The sequence below is a fragment of the Cloeon dipterum genome, chromosome 4 (assembly GCF_949628265.1).
Source record: "Cloeon dipterum chromosome 4, ieCloDipt1.1, whole genome shotgun sequence".
NCBI classification, from domain to species: Eukaryota; Metazoa; Arthropoda; class Insecta; order Ephemeroptera; family Baetidae; genus Cloeon; species Cloeon dipterum.
Genome location: NC_088789.1, coordinates 8,955,794 through 8,976,662, shown reverse-complemented (window position 1 = coordinate 8,976,662; position 20,869 = coordinate 8,955,794). Strand labels below are relative to the sequence as shown.

General features: G+C 37.0%; 1 protein-coding gene across 1 annotated transcript in view; it reads left to right on the top strand.

Annotated features, from left to right (window-relative positions):
• The window catches only part of LOC135943590 (parapinopsin-like), a 41,943-nt gene extending 21,711 nt beyond the window's left edge, over window positions 1–20,232 (top strand). Inside the window, exons 4-6 of the mRNA XM_065490219.1 lie at window positions 714–846; window positions 6,678–6,908; window positions 15,839–20,232. Coding sequence (XP_065346291.1) covers window positions 714–846; window positions 6,678–6,908; window positions 15,839–16,138 — 664 coding nt within the window. The 3' untranslated portion in view covers window positions 16,139–20,232. The remainder of the gene's footprint in view (window positions 1–713; window positions 847–6,677; window positions 6,909–15,838) is intronic.
• Window positions 20,233–20,869: the final 637 nt, after the last annotated feature.

The window sequence follows — 20,869 nt, the reverse complement described above, 5'->3', positions numbered from 1 at the left end:
TAAATACACTTATTACAGTTCAAAGCTCTTTTTCAAAGGACTGTTTTTAATTCAACAATGTATAACTCAACTGTGACTATTTTCTGTTTACTTTTTTATTCATTTAAAAAGCACAATCAAGTCAAAATGTAGCGTCCAGTGCAGAAACACAAAAGAACTACTCTGGTTGGTTCTTTTCTCTTTTTCATCAAAGTTTTATTGGATTTAGCAAACTCTCAAAAGACTCACGGTCTGGTGACCGCGTGGCTGGTCGACCAGAACAAGTCTGATACTTTTCATTGTTAGTTTTCCGTGTTGCTAGAGTTTGGTTAGCATCCTGTAATGGAACAAGTGTGTTTGCTCATCGTTGGACTCCGAAAATATTCAGCAATATGCAAAATATGAAATTTGTATCGATGCTTTTGTAATGAAAATTAAAAAAACTTACTAACGCAAGTCAGGTTTTCTCTTTGACAAGCGGCCCGGTTTACACTCTGGGCACATTATCCAAAACTACAACAGAATTTTTCGGCTCGAATTAGCAACCGTTTTAAACTCATCAAGATTAAAAAATTATTTCACTAAAACATGTTATTCTCTTTTGCAAATGCTATGATAATCAGATTTTTTGTTGCATGATGATCGATTTGATTACTTTTCAACAGTGGAATTATCCACCTGCCCAACAGCCTCTGCGGTGAATACTAATCCAACGTTCTGTTTGTTGATTGCAGCTGCTCTGTGAATTGGGAGAGCAAGTCAGACAATAGCACATCGTACATAATCTTCCTGTTTGTGTTTGGGCTCGTGGTGCCAATGTTTGTCATCTGCTACTCTTACTTTAACATAATACACACGATGAAAAAGGTAAGTCCGCGTTTAATTAACTTTTTTTAAATCCCCGACTGCTGCCCCTCCATCAAAGACTTGTTCGTAATCAGTAGCTCATTAATTATGTACGCTTGATAAATCCTTGAGGAATCCTCAAAATTGAGAATCAGCTTGTTTGTTTGGCAATCCACGGGGAGATAAAAGGAAGCAACAAGCGATGGCTGTGCAGTAATTTGCCTTTACTGCTTGAGTTAAAATACCGTTCAAAAGTTAATATTGAAAAATTACAACCCATAGCAAATTAAATTAAAATGCCTGACCTTACTCAAGAGTATTTTTGATTAGGATGGGTGGTTCAAAGTGGAATTGCAAGGAGGAAAATCATGCACGGCTATTTTGTCCCCTCAAGTCTCATGAACAGTGCGTATACTTAATTTGAAAAACCAAATGAACACAATAGAATTAACTACAGGGGAATCTGAATCACCGCTGTTAAAAATGGTCTAATGCTCTCTTTGCTAAGCACAGTAAAATAAGAATGGCAGAGACTTCTTGTGAGCCCTGCCGCTAAAAGAGTTTGGAATATGTTATTCTTGATGCCACGTCAAACGAATCATTTAAAGATACTGGCACTGATCGCTTATTTGCAAAATAATTTTTAGTAAATCAGCACCAGTAAATACTATTAAATGAGAAACATTTTGTTTGTGCACCTCTTAACGATTCTTCAATACAAAGGTAATCTTTTTTTATTAAAAGTCATCGTCTAGATAGATCTCTTCTCAGAAAACAAAGGTCATTCGCGAGTTGCGCAAGAGAGAAAATAGACAACGCAAGACGAACTCAAACAAAGAAAGCAAATTGCAGCGCTCGCCGGAGAGGGAGGAAGATTAATTTAAAAAAGGACCATCTGGCGTTGTGCTGCGGCGTAGCCTTCGTTTTTGGCAATCAAGGTGCGAGCGAAGCAACTTCATTTCTGTCTCCGACCCTACCGAAATTGTCTCTCTGTGCTCTCTATGCATTCAAAAGCCGACACCGCGGAGAATAAATCTCTTCAATTCGCAGACGGTGTGAATTTTTAATAGCGCTCACTCTCTTCTTCTCTCTCTCTCCTCGCGCACAATTAAAGCAGGTTATGCATGGATGTGCTTCTTCCTCTCTTTACGATGCCTACGCACGCTCGTCATTCTGACAGAAGATCATGAACTTCTTTTGCTCTTTCTGCTCAATATTTCTAATGAGGAAGGAATTTTATGCTGATTGAGTTTGGTCATAAATCTTTACAAACATACTTTGCTTTTTTTCGTTATGTATTTGCGGAAGTTGTGAAAAACATTATGTAATACGCTCCAAAATCTAATAATCATGCATGATTTCACTTAATACGGGCATTTTCCACAGTTAATCTTTATTCAAACTTCTGCTCAGCACATCCTGTGGGTCTTCAGCTCACCGGGTTCTAATAACTCCGCCGAGTGGATAATAACATGGGGCCCGAGTGGTTGCAGAGGAGCTTGTGGCCATCTTTTCGCCTCCCCGCACCAAGGTCTAAGATTGAAACGCCCTAAACCCATTAGAAATGTGTGAAAAGCAGCTAGTTGCATGGCAAGTCGGCGCCAGTGCACCTCCAAGCCCGTTGAGCTATATTGGAGCATTTCTATTCGCTTAAATAACCACCTTTTGCCATCCCCGAAATTCTGAAATGTTTCCCCAATACCTTAGGGAATATTTTATCAATGCAAGCCAACGAGCTGATTATAATATTGCATTCAGTAATTAAAAATGCAATCTACGTCTTAGAGGTGTGAAAATATTGGGATTTTTTTTAATTATTGGTGTTCGGTGAGACAGATATGCGTATGTATTTAGCCACTAAAAATATTTATCTACTATTGCTCTTCATATTTTGATAAAACCTTAGTGAGAGTGAGGCCAAAATTTGGCATCATTTTTGTACCAAATTACGTTCTAAATAATTTTGATTTCAGAGCAAAATATTGAAAACTGTTGCATAATTGGAGCATGTTGCGTGATCCCTTTTGTGTGAATTTGGTGCCCAATCCGCTAAAATTCTTGGCTGACCTTTTTATAGATGGACTAACAACAAACATGCCCTTTGATTAAAATATTTCGTACAAGACAAAATATTTGACCTTTACGTTTAACTTTTGACCAACACGGACGAGTTGATGAGCGTAAAATATAGATAGTTTTAAACACCAAACATTCTACTTTCTTGAACCCATATAAAAGCTAAAATTGTGTGGAAAAAACACATAAAAATCATTACGTTTGTGCTGAACTTAATTGGTAATTTATCGAATTTAGACCATATATTTCAGGGCCCCACAAATTCCCAAAACATCCCCTCCTAATTTTTATCAAAATCTGAGAAGCTCTGCCAAGACCAGAAGCTCGTTTAGTGTATGAAATTAGAGTGCAGTTTCACAGCAAGCTTTTATTTCCATTTGCGGCGCTAAATCTCCAGGGGCTATAACGTTGCACAAGAGCGCGCTTACGTCTCATGAATTAACCACTAATTGTCTACACCGCGCAGTGCGATTCAATTTAAGATGAGCTTGGTTAAATATTTATCCTCCTACCCCCACTGCAAAGGAATTGCAAGCGCACTGTTAAAACAAGCATAATTTAGCTCTTTGTTCTGGTTTGTCAGCTCGCGTGTCCTACCGCTCAATGATCTGGCTGCGTGCTGAAACAATAGCACTTCTCTTTACTCTCTGTGACCGTACAAATATTCAATTTGCAGTTGCGCAGTAATTAATAGTCCCTCTGGTAAAATATTAAGAAAAAATTCAGAAAAACATCGGATTCGTACAAAATTAGCTTGTGGAAGCATAAAGGTAGTTATATAGTTTGACTAAAATTCCAACGGGAAAATCCTCTTCATGACAGAAATATGATGTTTATTTTCAGATGGCAATCCTATCATTATTCGATAAGGTTGATTTAGAAAAATTGAGCTTGCTGCGTTTAATCATTTCCATATCAATATGAACTTTTTTCAATCATCAACTCACGTGACAAAGAATAAATAGATAAGTGTTTAGTGAGTTCGCCGTTTTCATCCAAAGCCCATTAGTTTCACGAACAAAAAATGCCAGTTATTTTATTCGTCTTATACAAACAGATAGTCAAAAATGTCGACAGAGCAAATTCCCAAATTCGGTAAAAGCAATATTATTAGAGTGTCCCTCAGGCGTCACAGGCATTTTTGTTTAGAATTCAAATACAGATTTCCTCTCTGCAGACTGCTCAGCACGTTGCATCATAAAAGCAGGCCTAAAATAAATTCCATTTATGGCATTGCAAAATTGGAGGCAACTTAACTTGAATGAGGACATGAAAAACTTGGGATGCTATATTGGAAAGAGAGCGATTCAAAGGCTCAAACCAGTGAATAGTCAGGAGAGGAGAGTCGAGTCGAGGCGGAAAAATACAACTTCTCCCATGTCGTCCTCTCACTGCAAGCACCAAAGAACGGAGTTTTCTGATTTTTCCTTGACCTTTAGCTGCACTGCCAACAATCACAAATCAGACAGGATGCTCTTAAAACTTTCTAGCAAGGAATTTGCAAATTCGAATCGTGCCCATCCAATCAGAAAAAATTCAGAAATTATTAAACACAGATTTTCTGTAATAAAGCAGGACATGCCAAAACTTAAATCCAAATTGACAGTAGTCAACAATCTTTTTAAGCAGAAAATATTGGTAGTAGAGCCTCAAATACGATTTTTTAACCTCTTAACTCAATCAATATAGTATCCACTGTTTTTTTTTGCTTCTATGTGCTATACAGCATATAAATAGATTTTTAGCTCGGGATGCACTTTTACACGCACACATAGAATTATTTGTGCACGTCTTGATTGGTTTTGCAGCTTATGCCGCATATTAAGCGGACTAAAGGGGGATGCGACACTGCCTCCTTGTGTCATCATCACGCGCTTTTCCTCTCACTTGGTCGTTTTTGCGATCTCACGAGCCCTTCTCTCCTCGCGGCTTGAAGGCGGCGGAGTGCGGCTCTGTCATCACTCCTTTTGTCACTGTGTGCGGCGCAAGCTTGGCTAGGATGAACATGAAAAGGAAAGAGCGTTTGACCACGCCCGTGGCGAAAAGATAAAAAGCCAGATAAGAATGGGTTGCTACCATAGAAAGAAGAGAGTTTGTTACCAATGACTTTCTTGATATTTCTACAAAAAGCTTATTTTTGGTACATGGATTTGTGAGATTTGTCTAAATAATTTTCGCTCAAAGCCAAAAAATGAAAATAAGAATCTAACAATTGGTATATTTTAATAAAGAGAGATGCACTCATGGAAGTAAATTTTATCAATTGAAAATAAATATAGATGGCTCAGTAATTAGCGAGCTGTTTATTTTTCACGGAGGATTTTGCGTTGATTTTCAACTTTAAAAAAAGAATAAATCAGTTTAAAATGCAACCAAAAGATGAAAAAGTTCCCTAATATGAATCAGGAAATTAAAAAAAATGAATGCGACTTGTGCTGAATGGTTTTGCAGACACGAAACTCGCGTTTTTCTTATTTTAACTGTGAAATCTAAACTCTAGAAGTTTCTTTCTTACTTACTTATCTATTGTGGGACGTTGAACCATGGGATCGAAATACGTCAAATTCCTTTTGTTGGTTGTATATATCAATTGGACTGTAATAACATAATTTGATGAACATAAATTCATATAAAATTGACATGTTTTATGAACAATTAAAAATATGCAATCAAACAACCGAGTCAAATGTACAATTAATATTAATATCATAAGAGAATCTTACTGGTCGAGTCTTTAATCATAATTCGTCAGAACCCTCCAGATATTACGTACGCATGACTTAATTTCTCGGATCGAGTAAGTAACTTGACCTTTGCGTGCGGACATGGGGCGGTCAGTGAAAGGTGAAAGTATAGAGAGAGCGCTTATCATACATCTATAGGAACTAGATACACGCCAGAGAGTGAAGTTAACCGCTACACAATAATTAAGGGATGCATTTGAATACAAAACAACTTAATTTTGAATCACATCTGCCTTTAACGGTCCTTGCTTGTTTCGAGTTTTATTTTTGTCATTGAACCTTCAAACTTATTCGTACATGCCCTGAAGCTCTAAGAATGGCAAAGTCTTCTTTCCAGTTATGTTAAAGAACCTGCTCTTTTCCTCGTAAATAAGACGTGTAGCTGCGTGGTAGTGGCACTTGAGGAAATTATGAAAGTTTTTCCTCCGCTACGTAATTTCAACAAAAGCGCCATCCACCAGAAATCCCGTTTTGTTCACTTACACCCAACAACAATATTTTGTTTTCATAATTCAAAATTTAATTAATGCGCAATTTTCAACTCACAATAAACGTGAGCCAAAATCAACGGTAAAAAAATATTTCTCGTTATTACTTTAATTCAGTATGGGGGAGATTCGGGGTTCTATGTACAGCCAATCAAGAATCAAAAATGTTACAGGAGCAACCAGTATGAGAAATATGCTTTTTTATTACTTAAAATACAATAAATTGTAAATAGATAAGATAACACTTTCTAAATGTATTCAGATAATTGTTGAATCAAAATTTTGTGCAAAAATTTACGCTGTCAAAATAAAAAAAATAGTAATTTGGAGACGGAACTATCATATTTAAAAATGAATATTTTACCATTTTAAGATTTTGTTGCCCCAGATTCCCTCTTGTAACGAAAGCACGCGTCACAAGTCTCACAACCAAAGGAGCAGCGCACTCTTCTCCACCCCGACCCAAGGACGTGTGGCACCCCCATCGAAAGATCTCAAAATAATAAGCTGAGTGAATAACCGAAGTCGGTGTTTTTGTTCGCAGAACGTGCTGGCGACGGGAGGCGTGTCAAAAGCCGAATCTCGAGTTGCTGCCATGGTGCTCGTCATGGTAGTCATGTTTCTGGTCGCGTGGACGCCTTACTCTGCCTTCGCTCTGATTGTGGCCTTCGGTGACCCGAACTTAATCAGCCCTGCAACCGCTGTGTTGCCCGCCTTGATGGCCAAAAGCTCAATCTGCTACAACCCTCTCATTTACGTCGGACTCAACACACAGGTTAGATTTCAGTGTGCAATGCATGTTTCCTGCTGAGCTGTTTGCTTTAGGGAAGAATCACTCGAGAATACAGTAACAGCAGAGGGAGTAGGAAGCTGATTTCTACTTCAAAGCAAGATATAGGGTTGCATGATGTATTGATGATGCTCCGTCCGTAAGACTAAGAGACGTTTCAATATATGCAATACTACACAGAACCTGTCATTGTGTGCTAATTTTTATTGGAAAGTGCGTCAGGAAAATAATTCTCTACTAATTGTATTACCTCAAATGTCCATTTGAAAAGCAGAATTTTTTAAAAAATATTCCAGTCCATTTAAAACGGTACTGGATTTACAAAAATACGCAATGAAGTATTATTTTCTCTTCACTGCTTGACATGTTTTTGCATCTAAAAAGCAATCATACAAATTTACTTTCCAAACACAGTTTTACAGAACAAGTTATGAACGCTTTTGTACCAAAATCGTACTTCACAAGCTTTTCAACCACCCTTTGTAAGCTTGGACTTTCATCCTTTTTTGGAGGGTGAACCAAGCAAAAACTTTTTCCAAGATTAATTAATGTTGTGTTACTGCGCTGTGGAGCTATATAATACATGAACCTTTGTCAAAGGGGAGGTTTGAACGTGGAAGATAATTAAAACATTCGGGTTTGTTAAGCATTTCGTTGCTGGACTTGGGAGACACATCCAACCCTTCCTTTTAACGTGTCCCATGAAAATTTAGTGAGGCTTGATCGATATAATCATCGCACAACGCACAACCAATAAGGATAGCAATCTTATTACTTTAAATATTTTAAATGCTTCTAAATGCTTGACTTAAAATCTAACCCAAATATTTTGATTTACGTACTTGAGAGCCGTGCGTAGGCTCGCTTCCTGCTGGTTTACACCTATTTAGCATGCGTGAATGGCATCACAAGGCCAATAACTACTAGCAATTCAATCAGAGCTTTCAGCATGGAGGCAAAACAGCTTCTCTGCAGTCTAGTTTTGTGCCATTTTAGTCTCTCCAGCGAAGACATCCGGCTCAATTAATTCTTTGCTAAATGTTGCCAGCATAAGAAACTGTCGAAAAGAAAAATACGAGGGGGAATTTGAGAACTAAAATTGTAAGAGAAAGTAAATATTCATGCATATCTAAATTAAAAAATTTGAATTTGTTTACGTTGAAAAGGCTTCCCAATGATAGATTTTCAATAAGCTACTAGCTTGTAAATTTTATAATATATCCGTTTTTTGCTCTTACAATCTCGAACAACTGTAAAAATTTTGTTCATATAACTTTGACATTACTACGCATTATTCGAATCAGCTTAAAAGTGATATCAAGATAGATTTTTATCAAACAACTTGCTGATATCCATTTCTAAAATACAAAGATTTAAATTAAACTCTAAAATTGGTCTCGTGACTGTGTGAGTAAAAGGAAGTAGAAATCCAATATTGCCTCTGCTGGTCGAGCTGAAAAGCGAGAAGCGCTATTCCCACGTGGGAAAGTGACGAAGACGAATTTCCCCGAAACTATACACGTCACTAATTGGATTTGCGAGCCAACCAGCTGACTGAAAGACGTTGAATGGAAACTCTCATCAGCCCGGATAATCGCACTTTATAACTACCCTGGTAGGATCAATTGTAACAATGCAGCTAGCCGTAAAACGTATAAATCCCCAGCAGGCTGATGTCATCCCTTCTTACCTCTTGAACCAGGATTGGCTATAGACCAGATAATAGTGAGCTATTTGTCATCCTCCAATTTGAAGATGGCTCTGCGTATGTATTGAACATTACGATTCGTCTAAAAAGCCATCGCATTCCAATTTGTCAAGTCTGAAGGTTACTTCCACACAAGTTAGAAAATTATTTATGGATTATCAATAATCAATACGCATCCAGCTTTCCGCAGTAATTCAGCTAAATTTTTCGCGAAATAAATGTCGGCGGGAGAAATATTAATAGAAAGACGAGTTGAACATTTAGCTCCGCAAATTGATTCGGGCTTGGTGTAGTCTCCACTTTGGAACTGAGCGAGTTTTTATGCAGAACGAGGAGCTGATAACACGTGTTTTGCTATTCAAACGATAAATTGAAATCACGTGGAAATAAATACTGTCAGCGCGTATCAAACGCTCGCTCTTTTTCAATTTAGACATTTCTCGCGTTCCTCACGCTTCAATCCACACGCAAATGCTCGGTAGTATGTATATATGGAATTTTCAATTTGTCTCGCAGCCAAGAGGCCAGCTCAAACGGTTTCACTGGGAAATTTGAAGGGCAAGAGCGGAAAAAATACACGCGCGAGAAACTGCGTGAAGCAATTTCTCCAGGTCAGTGAACATGCAGATATCAGCGCAAGTGTATTGTACACGAATAATGATGCGTCACCGGCGAGCGAAACCACGAACGCACGCTCGAGTGCCCTCTCCGCGCAAATAATCTGAAAATCACTTGATCTGATTGACTTTTCTGACTGCTCTTTGGGAACAATTGAATTATTGAGTCGGAGCGGTGATTTCGGAGCTGTTTGTCGCTCATTACGGTGGTGTTACCCACGTAAGCGTCAAGTGCACGGTCCCGGTCTCTCAACAAGCCGAATTCGTGTTTGCTCTCAGCGGTAATTGCTCCCAAACTCCGGAGGTGAATAAATTGAGAACAAAAAGCTCCACTTTGCTGTTCGACGAGGGTCTGCTAGTCCAACGCCCGCGTTTTCATTTCGTACGTTTCAAGCGTGAAAGATTGGATTAATGCAAATTGCAATACATTTCGTAAATCGATTATGTCGACTTCATGAAAATCCCTCTGCGTTAAATAAGCGATGAAAAATCTCAGAGAAAAGAAAGCTTTCAGATTTGTTACATCTGTAAATGAAGCATTTTTTAAACTTACATTAAGTTCGCATCATATTCTGCGTAATAAATTAGTTCTACTCTACCTGTACGGAGCGTGGTTGTTTCATTTGTGTAAATTTAGCGTGGGTGGCAGACACCATTACAACATTTCAATAATCTGGCGTGACGCATGACCCTCATGCTTTAGGTTCATAGGAAAGCTTTTCAATTATCAAATAGAATTTTCACTGCCCAAAAATTAATGGGTATATTTCAAAGTGCTGACAAACATTGCGTTACTAACTAACGATATTATTTTATGCGAGCTAAGTATTAATTAGTTTTAATTCGCTTTGAGAGGTTTCATGAATGAAAATTTTCAAGAGAAATTTAAAATTGTGCACAGGGTTCAATCGGCTGCTGCGTAAATCCCTATAAATCACCAACTAATGCATGTGTAATTTTTTTTAATAAATTGTTAAGTTAATAACTTTTTATTAAATACTCGCCAAAAGTAAATCGTCCTTTAAAGTCGAAACAATGTTTGGCCAGGAATTTTCTCCTATGCCTGGTGAAATTAATCTGGGATGTAATGTTTTTATTACAAAAAGGGATCTTGTAGGAATAATTTTGCTATCAATTGCTCCCCGCTGTAATCATATAACTAATTTTAAGCGACATTTCCTGGCCTACAACGCGATTTTCGAATTTTCAAAGTTGTATGTCATGGCTTCGATAAAAAAATAAAATACTATATATGCATATGAAAATATAGATCTGCAATTGAAACAATACTCGTTATTGGGCCTCTTAAAAATAATTTAGAAATATAGAGCCTCTTTGCATTGGATCGGTGTTTACATGCGATCACTGGTAGTGCGCGTTTCTAAATCTTGTTTTGAAGTATTAATTGTTATGTTTGACTTGAGTTGATTGAATTCATTTTAGCCAACTGGATCAAGATTAAATATTTCGGTGATCTCAATTTCTTTTGTACTAATAAACACAACCATTATTTTGTTCCAAATGACTATGCCTAAAGGCTATTTTAGTAATTTGAACGAATATTTCCGAAGGAAAATTCTTTTTTTCTGTCACATCTTTGTTTATTAAACAAATTTAAAACCCACAAGTAAAACATGAGAGCTGGTATAATGTTTCGCTGGTAAATAAGTACGATAAGTACACAAACACGCACAAACACACCAATAAAGGATGAACTCAAAAACATAGCTAAACGTTTCCCTACACAATCACAAAATGTAACACATCATGTAGGTTTGGTCGCGCGCTCGAGAGGGGGAGGCTTTTGTTTATACCTGAGTTCTCCCTATTCAGTGATTGGCTCGTGACACCCCAAGTGGCGTCACATCCTCCCCCCGAGCCTTCGAGGCGGCTTTCGCCTGCTTGGACCAGGAGACAGTTTAAACTTTTTCGCCTACACTTCCGTCGTCACCGGATTAAAAAATTTACGCCGTTACATATCGGTACACAACAATTATTATTGATCGGAACATCGTCAGGAAAAACCCTGACAATTAACTAAGTGAGAAACCATCAAAGTGAGTCTGCTTCCTGGTTAGTAAGTTGTAACAGGCAAAGTTTCCTATTTCCTTTTATAACTTTCCTTGCATTTTAGATGTAACACCGATTACCAAAATGTATAACTTAACAAACAGAAGTTTGCTCGCTAACTGAAAATCACTATGTTTGCCTATCATTTAGGATATGAATGTGTAATTCCGTGCAAAATAAATCAGGCTCATTTTCATAGCGTGCTAGAATTAAATTTTTTCCGAAAGGATTTTAAACATGTTTTACTAGTTGAAAAATAATCATAAAGCACAAACTTAAAAAAATCATAAATAAAACCTCACATTTTATACCAGACCAATTAAGTTATTCCTGTTGTCGATGACAGCCCCCTCCTCCAAATGCTGATTTGAATATTGCAGTCACATAAGTGCATCCTCGTTAGCAAGAGGGTCTCTTTCCCTCGCTTTCTCTCATTCTCTCTCATGCCTTGCAACGTGGAGACGTGCATTAAACATTCGTACTAACTAGAAGCAAGAACTAATCCACCAACGAAGGCTCTCCGTCGACTATTATGCACAAAGTGAATTTTCTAGTCAAGAATTTCCCCGTGTTTCATTGCTTCCACAATTCAGCCGGATTAGCACAGCACTACGCTGCGAGGGCGAAGCACATTTTGCGAGGCAGGCCGGAAGAGTGGCAGCCAAGTAGCTGGAATTCTCTTGAATGTCTCTTATTTCTGACTGTCGCGAGTAAAGACTGACAGTCGCGTGCTTCCCGCCGAGCACCAGCGAAGAGCAGGTTGCCTATACCCTCCGCGCGATCCTGTGCTCTCGAGAGGGACGGCCGCTGTGAATCGCGGCGAACGGCTTACGTACCACTCACTGTTTGCACTCTACTTGATTCGACCGCTGCACCCCTCAAACCCGCGGGTCCACTTTTATAGTTACCAGCGAACGCTTTATGACATCTTTCTCTGACTCAATAATAAATCCTTGACTGCTTGACGAGAAACCGGGATGATGAGAATGGAAGTTTCACACACTGCGGCTGTGCACGTAATCATTGAGCGAACTCTTCCAGGAATGGCACACGGCATCTTCTTAATAGTTTCAGGACGACATTGTATAAGGGGAAATGGCTTTTCAGGGTAGTTTGGCAATTTTGAAAAGAATAGGCGCGTCGTGTACATCGACAAAGATCAAATCTACTGAATGCGCACTTCTCAAGAGCAACTTTGTTTCCATTCTTCTGTTTCGCCCGACTTCATTGAACAAAATTCTACAAAGCTCTTTATACATCCATGGAATAGGAGCAATTTAAACTCTTACTACAAATAAATTTATTCGCAAAATCATAGCTGTGCTCGTTGGTAGCATAAGTAAAAGGCCACTTTTGCATTTTTTCGAATTTTTAAAATGCTGTTATTGACGCATTTAATCACCCATAAATATGGAAGAATGTTTAAGCCTTATTCCTGCTACAATGAGATTGCTAATTACTCATTACTCTGTCTCTTTTAATCGTTATACGCGTTTCGCTATTATATGCGTTTCCTCAAAGATGTAGCTCTTAAACAAAAATTTGAATTCAAAAGCTTTTGCAAAGGAGGTGACACTTTTGAATAAATGAAGAGCGTACTCTCATCCTCTTACACTTGTAATGTTTGTGCTCCCTTGAGTTCAAGTAGGTATATGTACTTTGGAGATGTTCAAACAGTAAAAGACGATAGCCATGGTACAAAGAAGAGCAGGAATGCTATTTACGTTCCTTTTTCAATTCACCTACTTACTTATTTACACAATCCACACCCTGTAAAATTTAAAGGAACAAAACGACATGATAAATTCTAACGAAAGAAAACTACACTAAACAGTTTTTGCGTTGAAAGAACGTCTCTCGAAATGTTTTATATATTTCATTCCAAACTATTATTTAATTAGAGGTACTACATGAGAATGAAAAATGTCACTTATAAACGATTTGGTCCAATGCAAGACATCAGCCAATTTTAGTGAAAATTGCTTTCTTTATAATAATAAGTTTTAACATTTTTGGAGCTAACTCACTAATCATCCAAAATCTCTCTCTTAACCACATCCAACGTTGATTAAGGCATATCTTGCGTTCACACTAGCATGTTAGTGCGTCCTCTGCAAAACAAAAGCAGCCTCACAGCAGCGTTGAATGGGCGATCAATTCCACTCTCTGGGTGCGCATGGATAGATTGTGTTAAAAGAAGCTCAAGTCGTCGCAGCTTGGGTGAAAAATGAAAGTCTGTTGACAGGTGCACGCCTAACGGTCTTCGCTTCCCTCGGCATAAGGCAATTGGGAACCATCCACTCGATTTTGATAACGGACATTGTGCACGCGTCACACAATTCACTCGCCTGGAGGGTAAAGGTCATGCCTTTTTTTCTGCACAAATTATTGATTCAAATCATTATTTCTCCTAATTTTGACAGAGCTTATCTCCGCAGACCACGAACGAACAAAACACGGAACATAACAGGTCGCAAGGGACGTGCCCATGCCCAGTGTTATGTTTGCCTCCAAACCAAGGTCTTGAAATGAACACAATGTATTTGCCCCGGGCCATGATATAAATTAATTTGCGCTTGCTGGAGGGGTGGAAACCAACATACAGCGGGTCAGAGTGCTCTCGCAATCCTCCGAAATTCGAATGAACTGGCTATATTTGAGTGTCGAGCCTTGGTATCCAACCCGCACTTAACTCGCAATCACATTCTCGCATTGCACGTGCATTTTATAATATGAGCCTTCGGCTGCACCAATTCGGGAATTCGATATGGAATGTTTTACAAAATAGCTCTAGATTAAAATGTAAATTCTTGTGGTTAATTCACTTGAATTAAAGCATGACTAATGAAGTTCACAATATAATTATACCCGTTCTCGCGTGAATTTATGGAGTGATGCCTAGACCAATATATTTTTATTTTCGTATATTACTATTTCACTCAAATGAGTTCTGTCAGTAGATGCTACGCGTGATTTTAGATCACACAAGAGATTTCAAGTTCAAAAGAACGATTATATTTGTTTGATATCATGTCTTTAACATATGTAAGTCATGAAGTGATGATAGCAATGAATTAATGATTTTACATAAATATCATACAAGAAACAAGACTACATGCTGTGTATGATGGAAATTTAAAATATGTGCAATCCATTTTTGAGAAACCTTACACTCACTGTGAAATTTATTATCTAAATCTATGTTGGTTTGTTCTTATTGTGATCTAAAATCTAAAAGGATTTAAACAACTCTAGGTTTTTCTTAGTCAGCCTGTGTAAGTGTTAAATTGTGGGGAACGTGCGAGTTGTGATATTTGCTATTTTTTTTCTGCAAAGACTTGTCAAGACTCCGCGAGATTTGTGTAAAGGCGGAAGCCCGTAAAATTGCCAAGAGCAAAAACGAGGTTGTCGCTCGCATAAATCTTGCCTCCGTCACTTCGGAAAATCTTTTGATACACATTAAAATATATCTTTGTGTGCGGTCGCAAAGCTTCACTTCTGTCTGAGAAGTTTGAGATTGGCGTTACTCATTTGATTACAGGCAGAATGCAGGGATTTATGGTTTTATTTTGTATTTCTAATTTATGTGTTCTGGAAAATATTATAAACCATTTGCAAGTTGTTTTTCGTGCAAAAATCTTAACTGCTTAGGAGCATTAAATATTTGAGTGGTATTATATGCCTATAACAATTAATTATAACACACGGTATTTTAGTCCTAATTGGTTCATATTTCTTACCCCAGACAAAAATGTTATTAAAAAAAGAATCAGCTTTAGATAATTGCTTTAAATTATTGAAATTGTGTGTTGCATAATCACTGATGTTTTATTCTTTGTGTTGCGACTAGTATGATCGATTCACCATGCAACTGCAGTCGCGTCGCTTGAGTCTTTGGTGAAAAACACGGATGTTTTGGTATAAGATTCAAACAAAACATAATTCCACGAATTTTGAGCATCAAAAGTCACAAAAATATTTTTTCTTGATTGGGTGACAGGAAAGGGGCATACAGCTTCATTCCCGATATTCAGTAAAAAGAGGAATTTTGTTCTGTTTAATTTAACAGAAGGAAGTACACAGCGTGTCAGATGACTATAGGTACCGCTTGGCTACTTTTATTTTCCCTTGTCAATGTCAAGCTGAGTATTGCCACGCTGAACTCGCAGCAGTCTTTGTTGAAAAATTAAAGTGCGCATAAAAGCGACCTGCACTACGAGTGAAAAGAGAATCGATTATTTCAATGTTTTGTTAACCCGTTCAAGCTTTGAATTAAAGAACACAAAATACACGTACTTTTAGTTTGGAACTCATGCATGCCGGATTAGAAGATTAATTTTTAACACGCATCGCAAAGTGTACTAAAAGCTTATACACCCAGTTTCATTGGTGGGGATGTTTAGGAAATTTGCCAGATTGGAGGACAAGACATTTTTATGGGGATCGTTTTTGAGGCCTTTTTAGACGTTAGAGATATTGTAGATATTTGACTTAAAAAGTGTTTGAAATTTTGATTTCAGTTTCGAAATGCGTGGCGCCAGTTGTTGGGTGTGAAATCGCAATCAGTGACCGGTTCCATCGAGGCGGGTGGCGAACACACAGCCCTCAGCATGCCCGCCTCCAACATGGTGACCGACAACACGTGCACCTCCACGGTCCCCGTCCACGTGCGTGTGCAGATGACTAAGCAAGACAGAAAGCTGCTGCAGGTGAAAAATTGTCTGGCGGGCCGGCTGGAGCTGCAGTCGGTCCGACCAGAGCCCAGTGTCAAGCAGCGATCTGCGTCGCCTGTCAATGGCCATTCTGAGCAACAGCTTTAAGTTCTCTGTCCGCGGTGCCAATATTGACGGTCGAGGGAGCGACGGCGGAGATAGAGAGAGAATGGCCTTCGTGCGGCGTTGCGGTGAATTTAGCGTCATGGAATTGCAAGAGAGTGCTTTTGACTTCTTCTCAAGCCACTTTAGTTGCCAAGCAACACCTTTTGGATTAGTTAAAGACTTTGTGTTTGTACCTCACTTGGCTCGATTGACCCGGACTTCTCAATTTTGTCCCAACAACGCTGGAAATTTCCTGGTAATCATATATTTCATTCTCCACTTTCCATAAGAGTGAAATGCCAAAGTTAAGCACCGATTCATGATCACTACATAGTGCACAAGTAAAATAAAGATTTTTGTCTAACAATTTCTGACCCATCTGACACTTCCCAATTCATTGCGATTTTTCTCGCGTTTTAATCTAAAAATGAATACGAAATACTGTAACGAAAAAATATTTTTCATTGTTAAACATCGATTTGAAACGACAAGCTACCAGCACAAAAATCTAGCAAATACAGCACAAAATTAGTTAAGGAGACATATAATTAGTTTGGAACGAAAATCTACATCATCAAAATACACTTAAGGCAGCGTAGAACACCATAATTAAAGTTGAAGAGGCTAAAGAAGTCAAGGCCTGACTGCGATCATAAAGACTGCTAATAAAAATGAGGATTTATGTACTGTAGAATGCAAAAGTTTCATATTCGGTTCTCTAAACCCCACGTGCAATTTTTCCAACCAGGGGTAAGACTTGTTGAAACGATATTATGACATTGATTATATGGAGATTACTTCAGTTACTCAACTATCAAGAATCCTTTTGAGAGGGGAACACTAATCAAAACAAATTTTGATTTTTTGCGTTACACGGTTTAGCCCTGGGAACAGTTTCTCCGATACATGACAACATTTAATCGATTATGTAAATTTAAAATTTGCTATCATGCAACGATGTTCTGAGTTAAAACAAAATGGTTGGAAATAAATAACGAAATTTGACTGTTTACGTTCATGTGCCAAAATGTGTGCCAAAAGTCGCAAATATTTCACGCACATGTGTGAAATACACTTGAGCAAGCCAGAAGTAGCTGGTCCCAAAGCTTGAGAATTAATATTGAAACTGAGTATTTTCGTTAACTATAATAAAAATGGAATACTGAGCCTTTCCATTTTTCTTATGATTAACAAACAAATACGCTTATGAAGATGAAATTTTCGTGTCTATGTCCATGCTACCTTGAAACAGCACTATATACAGTATAAAGTGCAGTAATTAAGGAATAAGGAAATGTGATCCAATAAGTTTAAAATTAAATTTGTTAGCACTTTACTTGGAATTTGCATAGGATAGAATTAACGGAATTAACGAATTCCATTACAGTATATATGTCATTAATCTAGTCATTGCTGACAAAGATAAATAAAATTTTATCAAATTATCGCGTCGAAGTTGATCCGATCTGCTAATGACAAGGGTCAGTAAAGGATATTTTTTACAACGTTTCCAGTATCAATTTTAGCCCATAAAAGAGACTATAAATAGAGAAAGTAAATTGGAGCATACATATTATACTAGAGAGGGTAATTATTACACAACTAACTTTTCCTGTAGGGAAACTTGTTTGTGCCATAAATCATCTCGTGTGTATGTATCTATATATTTGATTGGATCAATTTTGTAAAATCTATGTAGATACGCGAGCTTAAAACCATAGGTTTCATTTATACTTACCTTAGCCAATGCTGATGCGTTTTATACGCAAAACAAGGGTTTGGAATTTGACCAGCTCAGAACTAACGTACCGAGGAAATTGTTCTGCTGATGTTAAAAATATTTATAAAAAAGTACTGTGAATATAGTGGTTAATAAAAATGGTGCAAATGAGCAGCAAACGCTCGTGTATGTGTGAATGTATTGCTGCGCAACAAATTGTCAACAATATATATTCGTCCTGGTCCGGTAAAATTGCGCAACGTTCAACAAACACCCAAATTTTCATTGTCGAGTTGATTGTTGACCTTTTCTTGCAACAAGGAAATTCGCGTTTGGTTGTTGAAAGTTGCGCAATTTTACCAGGACCAGGACGATATAGAGGTTTTAACTCAGTGATATATATTTTTAACATCCTTACAATTGATGACTTTGAATACTTTGTCACTTTTTAATTAATACCAAAAGATCATTAGTTTTTTCCCCAAAACTTGATTCAAACATCCAAAAACTTATGCAAAGGCGTTTGAAGTTCAATTTTTAAATGAGACTTGAATTTAACATTTCTCGAAATAGCTGCGTATTTCCAGCGTTTCCTCGCATTTCATATTGAATATTGGAAGTTCAAGATTTGAAATTTTTCTCTGGCTTAAATGCCTGCTGGATACATTTAAATATCAATATAATAAGGTCGTGTAATTGCGACACAAAAATAATTTCTGATCTTTGAACTTCATTGCACATTCCTATTCCCTCTCGATATCGCTTCTCTGGAAAATGAAAGCGCTTCGTAGGCTTGCGCAGTAAATTAATTTAACACGTGTGTGATATTTTCTCTTCGATTTATATTATTTAGGAATGACCGAACAGATCCAGGTGAAAATCGTAATTTCCCGTCTAATTTTCACTAAAAAAATATGGCATACCATAATCAAAATTTAACTTTCAGATTCTGAACTTAAATATTCTCTCATCTGGAACTCTTCAAGAAAAGATTCATCTCTCTCATTATTTTCCAAGATTTTTGTTAATCTGATGTGGAATTTATGCTACCGATTATTGGGCCATGTGTTTGTTTTCAATTGTTGGCATAAATAAGGTCATCAAGATTATTGCGCTAGGTGCTGCATCCTTACATCGTATTAGTTTTAAATTTTAAAATAATGTGTTTTGATTGAAAGACTAAAATGCCAATGATTGCACAGCTTAATTTGAATAGACAGAGCACCTATTTTTAAGACAGTGCAAAAAAAGCATAAAGTTCTATTTTTAAGCTGGAATGCAGGGTATTTATGTTTAAGGAAATCATCCGCTAGAGGAGGTCAACATCTTAATTTTATTGTAAAATATGATTCACTATTATCATACTGATATAATTATATGATTTGGGTCTATGAAAAACAACAACATTATTTTGTTCTAGGTGTTATTTTTAGACCCCACAAATTGCTGAAAATTCTCCAATATCCAATTATATATTATATTTGCTCGGTCTGTTGTTTGATAAATTAAAAGGAGTATTCAGCAAAAAGTTGCAGTTGCTATTCACGGTGGTGATGGAAAGCAAATAAATGCTGGTTGGATTTGGATAAAATTAAATATTGAATAGGCGACAAACTGTAAAAGTTATTTTACAAACAAGGAATTGCTATATCATGCAGTGTTGATGATGAATAAACACATGTGTAAAATGTGTGCAATAATATCGCATTCTTTGTGTAGCACGTGTGCTTTGTCGGTCACTCAACGTGACAAAATGTGTGCCGAGATATGTAAAAATGGTAAATATTGTTGGACCGAATTTTTAATCAAGTAAAATGGAGATGATTATTCAAAACTATTTTTGTATGCAATAATTATGTGAAATATTGCAAACTATTTTAAAGGCGATAACGAATGAAGAATCTACAATCTAAATTGGAACATATTACTAATATTAAAATTTCTTTGGACATTTTGGAATTGTACGATTGAGATATTTGTATTATACAGTATTGCAATATTTGTTTTACTTACAAAACAAATAATGCATGAACAATTCGAATGCACATAGTAATGAGCATATTTAAATTTTCATGGACTCAATATCGAAAAAATTAATGAGTTCTTGATTTTCTGGTGATGTCTCAGTCAGCCACTCAAGCCAGAGAAAATCTGTGTAGTCTTTGTATCTCAGCGCGGATGATGTCAAGTCAATTATGTGTAAAATAAGGAAGCCGCCCGCGTATTACGTATGTTGAAAGGTGGAAGACGTTTAGTAGTTAATGTTACAAGGATTTCATTTTGCTAGAATCGAAGGGTGGATTGTTGATATATTGATGGAATCAGAAAAAAATCTATTTCATTGTGTGTGATTTAAGGAAATAAAATTTTGATGGACCAATAACATTTTGAAATTCTTTCATTATAAGCACCATACAATAAAACAGCAAAAATTCGAATACCCAAGATCCCTTTTGTGGATAATAAATAGTAATGGTAAAATGAAAGTTGTTTAAATCTCAGAGATGCATTAGTCAATTGCAGTGCAAAATAGATTGCTGACTGCGAGTTCAGACAAAAGAACTGATGAGGGCACTTATGTTGCAATTCACTCTAGAAATTAATTTACTGTGCTACTTTTTTACTCCTCTATATGTTCAGCGTTTATTTTATTTATTTTTCAAAACCAGGCACAGACAGTTTCCTAAAATCTCGAGAGTAATTAGCTCTATAATAAAGAGTTTTAAGAATATTTTATAATTTAATCTTTGGAGTAAAAAATGCCATAAAAAGTAAATCCCGTGTGTCTTACTCTTCTCTCAATTCGTATAAAAGCGATAATCATTTTATTCCGTTTTATTCTTTAAATCTATTATGTTCACAGAATTCGCAATCTAATAAGTAGACCTGAGACCTGAGACGCCTTTAAAACTCCCAGGAAATAATATACGATTCAATACAACCCAGTCTATTCCTCATAAATAAAAGTAGTCGAACAAGTCATACCATTTAATGCATAAATTGTACAAAAAAGG